At 40.4% G+C, this 13945-nt stretch overlaps 2 protein-coding genes across 5 annotated transcripts in view; both read right to left on the bottom strand.

The window, feature by feature from the left end:
* Positions 1–1589: 1589 nt before the first annotated feature.
* espn (espin) overlaps positions 1590–13945 on the bottom strand; it is a 45254-nt gene continuing 32898 nt past the window's right edge. For 3 of the 4 annotated variants that reach the window (XM_081703657.1, XM_035536317.2, XM_081703659.1), the window contains 5 exons: positions 13704–13849; positions 12465–12818; positions 4907–4986; positions 3389–3400; positions 1590–3254 (listed from right to left, as the gene is read on the bottom strand). In XM_081703657.1, the coding sequence (XP_081559783.1) occupies positions 3107–3254; positions 3389–3400; positions 4907–4986; positions 12465–12818; positions 13704–13849 (740 nt within the window). In that variant the 3' untranslated portion in view covers positions 1590–3106. Of the gene's footprint in view, positions 3301–3388; positions 3401–4906; positions 4987–12464; positions 12819–13703; positions 13850–13945 lie in introns of all 4 variants that reach the window. The other variant, XM_081703658.1, reaches the window with a different exon arrangement.
* Positions 6588–10329, bottom strand: LOC145652662 (espin-like protein). The gene has a single exon (XM_081703660.1). It carries the CDS (start codon positions 10256–10258, stop codon positions 8255–8257), a length of 2004 nt encoding a protein of 667 aa, XP_081559786.1. The 5' UTR covers positions 10259–10329; the 3' UTR covers positions 6588–8254.

The following is a 13945-nucleotide window of genomic DNA, read 5'->3' as shown; positions in this document are numbered from 1 at the left end:
AAGATGGATGGAGATGGAACAGAAAATGAGAGAAATGGACAGAAGGATGGCAAAGGAAGTGGAAGATGCTGTATGGAAAGAGGAGGGGAAAATGGTGAGGAATTCTGAAAAAGCAGAAAGAATGGTGGCAGAAAAGCTATCCCAGAGTGCACAGAGAGGGACGAAAAAGAGAAAGGGTTGAAAAAGAGAAAACCCAAGAAACAGAAAGACGCATTTCTGAAGAAATGGAGACGGCAAAGAGTGAGCAAAAAGAGCCAGTTTGAATAGCTTGAGTAGCATGTGTTCAGCAGAGAGAAGGCAACATGGAAAACAGCCCCAGGAGGAACCACAAAGGAAGAAAGAAGAAACACAGGGAGAAGAACAGGGAGGATAAGATGCTCCGTGTGTCTAAGAAGAAGAAAGAGAACGAGAAGGAGCCAGAGAGGAGAACAGGACAGCTGAAAATCAGCAATGCCTCTTTTATTGGTGGAATCCAGCAGGATAGCAGCGAGCAGGAGAAGGCCAAACCCAAGGCGAAGCCAGATTCCCCAGTTGGAGACCCCGCGGTTATTTCTATAAAGCCCCTCCACCCAAGTCCAGGCCCTGCAGAGGAGCCGTCTGATACGTCCCCGACCGCCGAAGCTGACGCAACGCAGTCAAGCCTAGAGCACACTGGAGGGAACGGAGGAAGCTCTTGTAAAGCCAGAGACCACCGACGCTCAGCCCAAATACAAGAGCAAGAGGAGGATGCTCATTGGCCGCCTCAATAAGAAAGCAAAAGAGATATTTCAGAGAGAAAGAGAAAAGCATCAAGAGGGAGCAGAAATATAAACATGGGCTTCTCCACACTGCTAAGCTGTTTATATAGAAACACTTTACAGAACATTGTGATTGGACATTGTCATTCTACAGAATAAATTCCGCTTCAATCTTACTATTATAATTAGATGTCAGATATTGACATCGTGTGAAAGCAAAGTGCTGTCTGCTAATAGACGCAGTAATAAGATGGATGACATCACAGCGACCTTGCGCGATGATATCATGCACATTACACCCTCGTCGATGCAAGTCGTGCAGGTACAAATATAGATCATGTATCTCATTATCGCTTATCCTTTCCTTTAGCTGTCATCTTCACTTTGATGCAGACAAGAAGAGGAAACCAGAAAAAGGTTCTGATATGCACCCCAGAACTGTGAGATGAACCGCTGGTTTAAATATAAATAAGACATTGCGCCATCTGCTGTTAAAAATGAAGTATAGCACCCTAGAGCATGGTTTCTTAGAATCAAAAGAGAACAAATGTGCAAAAGTTGTGATTTTGGTTTTTATTCAGTTTCATTTGATAGTCTGAAATTGAAGGTTTACAATAATTAGTGTGTTGCAAGCAAAGGCTGAAAAGAAAAAAAATTTGTTAGAACATAGTGTAAGTTCGTTAACAGTTTCTCAGTATTGCTATATACATTAGTCGTGAATAGAAAATCTTCTAATGGCAATGCGTTCACATATATTTGATTAATCATTATGGCATCAAATGAATTAAGATTATTTCCAGTCAATAACTCAAAGAGGACCATGTGTTACATATATATTTGTATGTGTGTATATATATATATATATATAATTTTTTTTTTTTTACAATTTCCAAAAAGAAAAACTAACAAATGTACACTGAAAATCTGTCAAGTTTACCTAGCACACATGTAATGACACAGGATGGACACTACATATATAAATGTGCATTCAGACAAAGACACATCCGGCACTTTTCAGAGGTCCTGGTACTACCACTAAGAAGAAAAGCAGAAAAACTTTCTTCTGATAAGGATATTTTGGTCACATAAGGATAGTGTATGTGTTTATATATAAGGTGTACAATAGTGAAACAAGAATGTAATCTGTTACACAACAATTCCTTTGCAGCCACTGTAAACTTTCCGGTTTGGAACATCTCTACAGACATCACAGGTGCGATATTAGGACAGAAAGTGTGTAATTAATACATAGCTAAGTGAAATATTTAAGACATTGGCTCCTCACCACCATAAGGGTCCTGGTTCTGATATAAAATTTGTGTCCTAATTTTATTGGAAATATGCACACCTAAATGTATTGAACTTTTTTTGTCTAACATTTACATGTTAGTCTAACATTTACATATTACTTGCAGTAACATTTAATTTAGCTTCATAACTGCAGAGTAACAGTCACGGATTGTGCATGGAATAAACAGGCCCACATGTGGCCTTGTGGGATACCACATAATGGAATTCATGACACCGAGGTCTGATGCCCTCTTCTGGTGTTCTTATGTGATAAGCTACATACATTTTCCTGATCAGAAAAACCCCCCCCCCCAATCTGAAATATATTCATGAAGAATAACGTATATTGTTTTTACCTACTCATTTATTAACTAATCTAACATTCCTGGACTGAAAAGGGAAGAATAGGCTTGATATCCTAAGAGAAGACACATCTAAGGTAGGTTGTGCACATTGTTGTTACTTAATAATTTGCGTACCTTGTAAAAGTCTTTTCTGTCTGAAATATTTCAGTGTACTAATATATCTTTCCATACCAAACATGTTTTTGAACTGATGCTTTTATTCAAATTAGTCTGTTTTAATCAGATTAGTCTGAAGGTTCAAAAACTGCAAAAATGTGTGTGCAGAATAACTACATTGATCCTAAACATACATTACTATATATGAAAATACTTCAAAAGACTTGAAATGATGTAGTGTGGGGAAAAAGCAGTACATGTGTGTATGCCTAAGAATAATTTGCAAAACATAGCTGCATTGAAACGTGTAATATCATTGCTGGGGTGTGAATTTTTTTCTTTAAAAATCTGTAAATGCACAATTGGTCAGCACCACTTATAAAATTATAGTCTTTTGACCCTTGGAACAATTGCACATATTTCTTATTTCAAAGAACTATAAATCCTTTATCAGCTCTTACCTGTACATAACCTCCTCTTAGCTAATCACTGTAATAATTCAAGCAGTCAAACTTAAAGTGGGCCCACTGTGCACACGCAATAGAGGATTGTGGGAAATGGCGTGAACTGCAGGAGGTTGAGGAGCAGGAAACAGATAAGGAACAGGCACAGCTGGCTCTAGTCTTTTGCTATATCCCCTTTCTTTAGGATGATCTGTCGCTGCCACGGCGCCAGCTTTGTCTCGTCGTAGCCTAGCGTGCGTAGTCGCTCCAGCTCCAACTTCTCCTCGTTTTCCTTCTCCATCCTCAGCCGCTCGTCCTCTTTTCTGCCAGGTCGGAGGAAGTCACACAGCAACAAGGTCAGTGGACACACTAGACAAAAGCAGGGCAGAAATAAAAACAAAAACATAACTGTGTATATAAAGGATATAACTACTGAGTAATAATCAGAATGTCTTACCTTTTTTGCTCCCTGCCCGTGCAGATATGGATAAGAAATATTAGAAGATTACACATGTATGAAATGCACTGAATGCACAAACAAATAAAAAATTCACTGCACAAAGATTCTAGAAGACACAGACAAAAAGCATGTGGTTTACATTATTTACAACATTTAAGGTACATATTTGTCTATACAATACAGTCCTACTATATTATGCGAATTTGAAAGCATATTATAGTAAATGCTATATAAATTATAGGCTGGTTACCAACTTAACTATCAAAAAGGACATACGCTATTCCTCCTTGAATGCTTTTCTCAACCATGTTAACATGGCTTGCACTGAATGAAACCCAGCATGACGTCTTCTGACGTTAACCGCATGAGTCCTTATTACCAATATCAATATATCTGAGTAAAGCACTGCTTTTAAAGCCACGTGTCCAGTGTGTCCAGTGTTCTGGCTTAGCTCTTTGGAAAATTAAAACACGGTGTTAAAGGAGCAATCACAAATATTTTGTCAGACTTCTGACCGCTATGGCATCCTGTGTAGGTTCATGTCTTTATGCATTCCAATTATCACAGAGTACATATACACTGTGGCCAAAAGTATGTGGACATCCTTCCTAATTATTGAATTCAGATTCCGAAATTTTTGCCCTGGTAGATTTGTCCCAATCAAACGTAAGCGCTATTACTGAGAAATGGAAGCATCTAGGAGCAACAGCAGCTCGGCCAGGAAGCAGAAGACCACCCAAACTCACAGTCCTGGGTCACTGAATGCTGAAGCACACAGCACGCACAAAGGAATAGTCCTCTGTGGCATCTCTCCCTACAGAGTCCAAATTGCCTCTGAAAACAGCATCAGCACAAGGATTGTGTGTTGGGAGCTTCACAAAGTGGGTTTCCCTTTGCAGAGCAGCTACGTACAAGCCTGAGTTCACTATGTGCGACACCTAGCATCAGCTGGAGCGGTGTACGTTACACGGCCGCTGGACTCTGGAGCAGTGGAAAAGTGCTCTCTGGAGTGATGAATCACACTTCAGCATCTGGCTGTCTGATACACATATCTGGGTTTGGTGGAAGAGTTTGCCACATGAACACTTACTGCCTATACTAAAGTCTGGTGGAGGTAGGATAAAAGATTTGAAAAGGCTTGATGAGTTTGTTGTGGAGGAACTCCAGCGGCCTGCACGGTGCACTGATCTTAATCCTGCTTATAACCTTTGGGATGAATCTGAAAATGGATCGGAGCACGATGTTCGTTTAAGTGAATGGGCACAGAATCCCATCTAAACCTTGTGGAAAGCCTCCTCAGAAGGGTAGTAGCTGTTCCAGCTATTAACGCCCATGGTTTTTTGGAACAGGATGTTCAAAGGTGTCCACATACCTCTGACTATGTAGTGTACATATGAGTTTGGACTAAAAAAAAGGTAACAGTAACTGCTCATTTAAATGGGGGAAAAGATAAGGAAGACTAAGGAAGGTGTACGGAGGACAACATGTCCTACTCTGCCTTTTTTTTACACTCACTTCTCTTCCTCTAGTTTTTTCTTCATGATGTCTCTTCTCCAGGCAGGCAGGGATGCTAGGCGGGCAGTCTCTTCCTCAACCTATCAGAAGGAGATGAAGGAAGGAAGCAGCCAATGAGATCGCTAAGACGCTCTCAAATCACTGACCATGCTGCTCCAAAAAAGCTTCTCAGTATATAAGGCATAAATAACTAAATAGCTAATGTAGACATCCACAGATTCCATTTTGTACTCAGTGTCGACTTGCAATTTTCTGTATAAGGACTGGCGCAAACATGCCTTCTGGAAGGAATACCGTAAAGTTTGCTAATGTCAGTTCCCTGTAATCAGAAGGTTGCTGGTTCAATCCTCACCACTGCCGAGTTGCCACTGTTGGGCCCCTGAGCACGGCCCTTAACCCTCAGTTGCTCAAGTTGTACTCACTCATAATTGTAAGTCGCTTTGGATAAAAGTGCCAGCTAAATGCCGTAAATGTAAATGTGTGGTTCCCTAAAAATAAAGTAAAAAAAAAAAAGTACAGCAGCAAATTTGCTTGTTAAAATGCAAACAGTTAAACACAAAAATACCAGAGCCCATCTGGATTACAAAAAATCAGATTAATAGAAAACCAAAAAACACTCTCGCCAACAATTATGAATAGCCAGCATAGTCCTTGACTATTGCAGCGCTCCTGGTGTTAACTTTCAGCAAAATTCACTGGTAGATTCTTTCCCAGACCCACGCTCAGAGGGACAGGCAGGGAAAATACGACTTCCGAAACCCTGTTCAGCTGAGGTGTGAAGGTACGCTCAGGCAGCCCTCTCTTCCTTCAGACTGAAAGACTTATTGTGTGCAGCCCTGCATATCGTAATGAGAAGCCAGCAGACGAGCCGGCCATTTTGAGCTTCTCATTTTCCCCTAGAAGCAGATTCGATACTGTAAATGTGCTCCCACTGTGCCATTTAACTGGCCAAAGCCCCAGGATCCAGGTAAGATAATCTGCACCTAAATATTCAATTACTCCCCAGGGAAGAAAAAAATGACAAAAGGAATAAGAGAGGTTGCCTGATCAAGGAAAGTGAATTCAGGAATTAGATGATATCTCAACATTACATTTATACATCTGAAGGAAGGTTTAAAGGTTTATTGCTTGAATACAAATATTCTTTGTCTAACTGTTGTCCCATATTCCACTGGTTTCCATTCCAGTTCTGGAGATCCCAATTATGTGTTTTTCCTGCTTCCACACACACCTCCTCTCAGCTCCTCTCAGTCAGTGTTAGAGCAGACCTGTATTAACAGGTGAATAGCTGCATTTTATAGAGGTTACCAAGAACGTTCTGCTTTATTTTGCCAAACACAGAAAGTATTGTCAGGTGACTACTACATTCATGACATTTATCCCAAGCAACTTACAATTATGTCTGTATACAACTTGAATACAGACATAACTCAGAAGCTCAACAGTGGCAGGACCTCAACTGGCAACCTTCTGAGTACTAGTCAAGTACCTTAACCACTGAGCCACCACACCACATGCAGTAGAACTGGACTGCAGACATAACCATCTCCTTGACCTCCATGTAATGATCAAGTCATTGGAAAAACTGTAGGGATTAATTTGTTTTACTTCTTAGCTTATATATATTTTAAACATGGTGAACTTCTTAGTTTTATAAAAAATGTGGCATAAACAAAAAAATCATAAGTACTGAAATCACTAAAACATGTTTTATTGATTATTGAAAAAAAAGAAAAAAAATGGAACACTTCAAGCATGGGTAATCTGCTAAACAAAAACAAAACATCTGTAACACCCAAAATAAACACTAGAATGGTACAATCGTTGTTTTGTGTTTTTTTTTTATTTTACCACATCCAGTTATTTTCTAACTTTGAAATTCAGCTACACAAAGCTGATTATAGCCATCAGTCTGAAAAGTAAAAACATGTGAAATACCTAATCCTCAAGCAATGAAGCTGGAATAGACCTAAGGGCCCTTAGGTAGCCTTAAATAACAGCAAGCATAGGTGATATCACCAAATATCAGTCAACTTGCATTAAATATTCAAGTTTCTACTGATTCCAATTCTCATCAAAGCAAAATACTCATTGGTCATTCTGGGCAATCCTGGGTCATGTAGAGTAAAAGAACACAAAAAAACCTGTGCTCAGACTCAATTCTAACTATAAAAACAAGCAAAAATATACAACAACCATTTCAAATTAAAGGACATACAAACATAGCTACATTTCACTCCAAATGAGAAGCAACTCATCTATGTTCAAGGAAGAAATAAAATTATTTAGGACATGGTTTTCTATTTAGGGTTAAAATTATAATAGTATATGCTGTTTCTTGCATTACTGTAACATAACTCTTTGTTATATGCTTTTAAAAATACTGAACTAAATATTTTCAAGCCACTACAACATGGGAAGAGAGTAATAAAATTTTTATCATCTTCTAATATCCAATAATGGGTCAGAGCATCGAACATGTATGGATCTTTGATTAAGCCTTGATAGCTCAAAAGTCCAAAATAAGATTTACACATGTCTTTTATAACTTATCTGAGGAAAGGTTAAATCTGTATAAACATATTTTGCTATGTTATGCATTTTACATAAAACTTTCTATAGAATATTTTATACATCAAACATTAAGAATGACTTAAAATTTAACAAGCATCTGTCACGGTAGACCGGTACCCAAAAAGGGGGGGCACGCCCCCGCAGGACCAGGACCGTGTCACGCACTTTCCTCGCTCACAATCACCTGTCTTCTGACAGGAGACACCTGCACCTCATTGACCTGCACGTGTATTTGTACACCCACAGGTTCGGAGGGACGGGGCTGCACATTAGTAGCCGAACGACGCGAGCCTACCTACCCACGAGACTCGGCGACGCGACGTGGAAAAACATGAACAATAAAGAACTTGTAAATGGAACTTCGCTTCTCACTTCCTCTCTGCCGTCACAGCATCAGTACAAACATTGCATATTTTATCCAGTCAACTTTAAATGTTTAGAGACTTCTATGCTTTATTAGCATTAACTTAAAACTGGGCGTTGTTCAAAAAACAATCTAACCTTGAACTATCCCTTAATTTTCTTAGATTTCTCAACTGCTGGATTTGCAGTTTTCGGCAGTATCGTGCATGAATGATTTTTCAGACAGTGAAATGATTTCACATTATTTTAATCAGATGCTGTCTCTCTCTTTCTCTCTCCAACACACATTCTTGTCTGAACAGACCTGTTGTCCTTTGTCATACCTTGTTTGAGTAAATTCTTTTACTACATGTGAAATTTTAATTCTAAGTTTGTTCAAATGATCATTGTTACCATCATGGTCCTCGTCAGTCAGATATCAAACAGGTGTGCTTCCTTCTCCTTCCAGAAGGCAAAGCTTCGTTCAATGTATCTGATAATCTCCTCATTGCTGAACTCCTTTAGCTCATAGATAAGCTTTATGGAGTCTTCATTTGGCTCAGCGCCATGATTTGCTGGGTTCTTTTCTCCAGAACCTGCGCCAGCAGGCTCACATAGGGGGTTTTCGGCTGATGCTTGTGCCACACTCCTTGGCTGTGCTGCACTTTCTGCCAAGGCTGAACCATTTTGCTGCTGGACAGAGTCTGGAACGATATTCTCTGCTGCGTCCTGCACAGGTGCCAGTGTGGCATGTTGTTCAGGCCTCTCGTAAAAGCTCTGCGGAAAAGCCTGTGAGGTTTGAGCTAAATCTTGTCTGGTCTCTTCCAGAGAGTCTTGTTTTGGTGGAGAAGGCATTGTGTGGCTTGGCTCAGGCATGTCTGGATCAGATGAAATGCTTTGGTGTGGTTCTACCACTTCCTTGAAGGTTTCTGGAGGCCAAATCGTCTGAGCTGCCTGCTGCAGTCCCTCCCCCACTGCGCCTTCACCGAAGTATTTCAGCCTGATGTCTTCAAAGCCGTCTGACCAATCCCGGCTCCCAGTTTCGATGCTTTCCATTACCTCACGGTGGAACTGGAGGATCGCTTCCCAAGGACAGCTGCCCAGTCGGTCGAACATCTCGTAGCAAAGCAAGTGCCGGAACTTGCGCTCAACACGTGGCATGTTCATCTCAAGCAGCTGGAAGTAACCAAGCATGAAAAGGTCAAGCGACAGAGAGTCATACTGGACCGGAGCCCCGTTTATGTGTGGGAGGAAGTGCTCGGGCCAGTAGACTATCTGAGCACGGCTGAGCCGGCGGATCTGTCGGGTGGGCACCTGGCTCATGATGTCCCTCCAGTGGCCAAGCAGGTTCCCCACTACCTGTCTCTGTTTCATGAAGAGCAGGAGTTGGTCATCCTCATTTTGCAAGCTCCCATCCAACTCAAACTGATTACGGTTATACCGGGAGTGATGATCAACAACGGTGACATGACTTTCTCTGCCTGTGTACTTGGGCTTGTAGGACTCAGTCATGGTGTACTTTCTCCAGTGCTCCAGAAAGAGGAACACAATCCTCTCCTTTCGCATTTCAATGGACTCCTGAACATAGCTCACGTCTGTCTGCACCTCCAGGCTGCGTGTGAGGAGGTCTGCATTTAATGTAGGGTCACTACATAGAGGTTGTTCAAGATTATTATCCAGGCCTGACTTGGGGACACTGTCAGACCCACTGCCTGACTGGGAGACACTGTTAGTTCCATTATATGTCAAAGGTGCATATAATGGTGTTATAATTGGTTCGTCCACTAAGGGCAAGACTTGATCTTGCTCTGACTGTAAACCATCAGGGCTCTCAGAATGGCTCTCATGGGGATAGAAGATGAGCTCATCTTCTAGCATGGGCTCAGAGGAAAAACTGCACTCACTAACTACTGGGAGCGATCTCTTCCGTTTGTATACTCGGTTTAGTTTGTTATCTTTGTGCTTGGACTGGCTCTGAATCTCATAATTGGCCTTCAGATTTTTCACTGACACACCGCACTGCTTGATCTCTTTCTCCACCTCCTCTCGGGTTGTGAAAGACTGTGATCGGCCAATGTTGCCTGGCATAACGGTGTTTGTCTGGGCCTTTCCGCTCTTCAGTCCTTCATAGGTATAGCCTTGATTAATCATATCCAGAATGTCAAACTGTTTGCCACCTAATGTAGCAAGGAGGATGGCCATACTTTTAAGTAGTGTGGAAATTTTGCTACACCAGCTAGGAAGGTCCTCTGCTTGCCCGTGAACCTGTTTGGGATTGACTGAGAAATGCTCGTGGTTCAGCGCAGCAGACACGGGGAGAAGCTGCTGAAGTTCTTTCTCCAGCTGTTCCAGCTCCCTCTCTACCTCGGTCACTTTGTGCATGACCTGCAGGTTCTCAATCTGTCTTTCAATACGAATGAGATCGTCCTCAGTCATCAATTCACCGAATGGACCCAGTATAGCATTGTGTGCATGGGAGTAATGCCAGTCTTGGGCCTGGTAATATCCACGGGCAGCGAACTAAAGCAAGGTCAGAGAAAGAGACAGAGAAGGACAAAAAGAGGGAGGGGTTGTCCTTCAGCCTGCAGGTCCAACGCTCATCAAACACTCCTTTTAAAGCTTCTTCACCCCAAACGTTTCAAACATTACATGGATTTAGTGGTGCAATGGTAGTTGTTTTACTGTAGTTAAGATGAGCTGACAAGGTACAAGCTTTAGTGAATTTCAGTTGCTGAGCATTTTAATTTCGTTTCATTCAAGCTTCCAAATTTGGTTTTATCTTTGACAATGTCTATATTTAAAAAAAAGTCTTATTCACACTAAGTTTATATTAAATTCCTATTTAGCAGGAATGTTTGTCCAGATTTGCTTCTTTTGAATCTCAGGTCTGGATTAGTAAAGTCTTTAAGACCAATCATTCCACATAATTAGTCTATTTCGTTTCATATTTCAGTAGTTCACTGGCTATAAGTACAAGTCTGATAGTTAAGTGTGTTTGAATAGAACTCATGTGGAATGACAGGTGCTTCTGGAGAACTTCAGGAACCAATGGCCATAGTTTTTAAAACATAGGCATGAAGTGAATCGTGGAAAAAAAGGAGCAAAGTACAAAGGTGTAACTGCATTCCAAGATTTAGACACCAGTGGCAGTGTGAGGGGGCCTTGCATCACACCACTGAATCCCCATGTAAAAACTTAGAGCTGCCATGCACCATCACCAATATCTACATCATACTACCACTTCAATAATATCAAAGTTCTAAGTATTGTCTTGGGATGGTCACAGCAGCCCCAAAGTGCACACTGCATCACACTGTACAGCAGGTCCAAACTCAGTCAAATTATGCAAAACACATGCACAAGACAGGAAAATGTTCATTTTTAAGTGGAAGCTTTACTGAAGGTGTAACCAATCTTGGTCACGGATCTTCCTTCCTGATCTCTAATAATGTGGCCCATATGTCATTCATGTTTAAAGCTTCACAACATGCTGCTTAGGTAAGTCATATGGTATATTGATATATTTTGGCTGAATTTAAACCACAGGAAAACCAATCTGCTTTAATGTGATAGTGAGCTGGCTTACACTTCCTCTCCTCCAAAGCCAGATGAGCCAGTGATTACCATTGATTATGTCAGTTATCGTACCAGACATTCATCCCAGTTTGCCATCAGTGTCACCAGTGACACATTTAACACGCTGCTGTTCTGTCCTTCAGATCCTACACCAAGTCAACATCACAAAGACTCAAGCTTTTCTGGACACCTGCTCATCAAATATGACAGAAGCATTATCTAGGATACAACATGCTCTTGTTACAATAACACTGAGATTTGAAGAATATTTACACATCTGCCAAACCATAGCAAGACAAATGTATATATTGTCCACTGCAAAACTGCAGTGTCAATAGAATTTCTAATACTAAGTTTACTATAGCCTATATATTGATCACTCTTACAATACAGGTTAGCAGTGCTGGTTATACCATCATTGTACTGAAGAACACGGATATGATCTCTATCATCCCAAATGATTTCTTATAACATCAGTTACTCTTCAAATGATCCATTTAATTACTAAAAATCAAAGTTCTTAACTACTACCAACTTTAAAATTCTGAACACATTTATTGATTTTGCATGACAATAAACAATAATTGTGTTCTGATTTTGTTTTTGTTAGTAAAAAGCTAGCACGGTTGGTAAAGCTGTTTGCTTTACAAACACAATTATAAATGACAATTCCAAATGCAATGTAATGTAACAACAAAAGAGAGAATTTGGTGAAAAAATAGTAAATGCACACCAACAGAACATGCAAAATCTTACTACAATATCCTCATACAGTTGAGTTCATTAACATTTTAATTCTGTAACTATAGGAGGATAGCAGTAATTAATTTGAGAAAGTGACTTCACTTCCTTGGCAACTAGTTTCCTACTTTGAATCAACTCATATCTAAGCAAATAATTACCACCTTAACAAAAATAGCTGTTCCACATGAATTATGAATGTTGAACGGTATCTTTGATGAAATGTTAGCCAGCCTATATAAAGAGAAAGTTAAATAATGTTGCCAGTAGCAAATGCACTTTCTCATCTACTAAAAACTTTGAAATGTGTCTGCCATTTGCTCACCTTTCTCTTGATCTCCTCTTCCTCCTGCATCTTTACTTGAAGCTTGCGCACCATCACCTGTCTCTTCCACTCAGGAATGGCCCGGCCCTGCTCGTCATGGGTGGGCACCAGGGCCTCTATATCCACCAGGCTGGACTTGCTGCTGTGGCCCGAGGCACCGTTGCCGTTAACGACCGCGGGCAGTTGATCGCAGCTTTGTGAGCTGGAGAGGTTCCGGGGGCTAGAGGCCGTGGGAGTTGCTGTGGGCGTGGATGAAGAGGAGGAGGAGGAAGATGTGGGCTTTATCGATTTGAGCACATTGGATTGAGGCTGGGGCTGAGATTGGGGCTGAGGTGGTGACATTGTGTGTTCTCCCTGTAAATGTAAATATGGATAGAATTAGAGTGCTATTTGCCACAGTTCACAGATGAAAGAAATAAAACCAAGTTGTAAAAAAGCCCAAAAAACTAAAGTATACACAATTCTATTTGATTTCAGATTTTAAACATGACAAAAACAAAGTATATATATAGATATAGCAAAGTAACCCTTTAAAAACCCTTAATCTGCAAATACAACTACTGGGCAATGCTTGATTGTACTGATGCTATTATATGCTCTGCCTATGCACTGTAAACCATGCTACAGTGAAAGTAAAAAAACAAGTATACAGTCTACTCTGTGTTATCCTAGATATATATATCTAGGACCTAGATAATGCTCATTGTGACAGGTCAAAGTTTCCCACTTTGGTCTCTTACTGGGTATATAATTTTTCTATATCAGATCTCTATATATTTATATATATATAAATATGTATAACATAAAAATAAAATCTATTTTAAAATATATAAATAAACATTTCAATTACACATATAATAACTATGTAATGTAATCCTTTTACTAACACAAACAGCATGACAATGTTCGGGGCCGACCACCCGAAGTAGTGAAGAGACACCCCACTGCACTGTTCAATTTAGCCTTGTTGTAATACAACTTATGCAACTTAGGCTGGACCAGATACAGTACATACGAAAAGATTTCAGACCAATTTAGGATTCATACATTTTGGTATTTTTCAGACATATCAAAATGGATTATTTTTACTTCCTATGAATCTACACACAATACTCCATAATGGATGTTTTATTTTAAAAAATAAATAAATAAAAAGGGTCTGAAAGCTTACTGAATCCGCTGTAACTAAATCAGGTTTAAAATATGTAATGTGTGCGTGTGTGTGTGTAAAACACCCACGTTGCTCCCCGTGGTCCCGCAGCTTGAGTAGACAGTCGTGTAGCCTTTACTTTGGGGTGTGGGCTTCAGACTCTTTCCGGCCTTGATTTCAGCCAGAAGCTCTGAGTTATCTCCAGTAGGGGACATCATGTTGAAGGATTTAGTGCCTAACATGAAGACAGAGGGAATGTGAGACAGACAGACAGACAGACAGACACACACACACACACACACAGAGAGAGAGAGAGAGAGAGAGAGAGAGA

This window comes from Electrophorus electricus, chromosome 20 (genome assembly GCF_041902795.1).
Source record: "Electrophorus electricus isolate QZ-2024a chromosome 20, ASM4190279v1, whole genome shotgun sequence".
Classification (NCBI taxonomy): domain Eukaryota; kingdom Metazoa; phylum Chordata; class Actinopteri; order Gymnotiformes; family Gymnotidae; genus Electrophorus; species Electrophorus electricus.
Note: the sequence above shows the minus strand (reverse complement) of the source record. Positions and strands in the feature narration are given on the sequence as shown.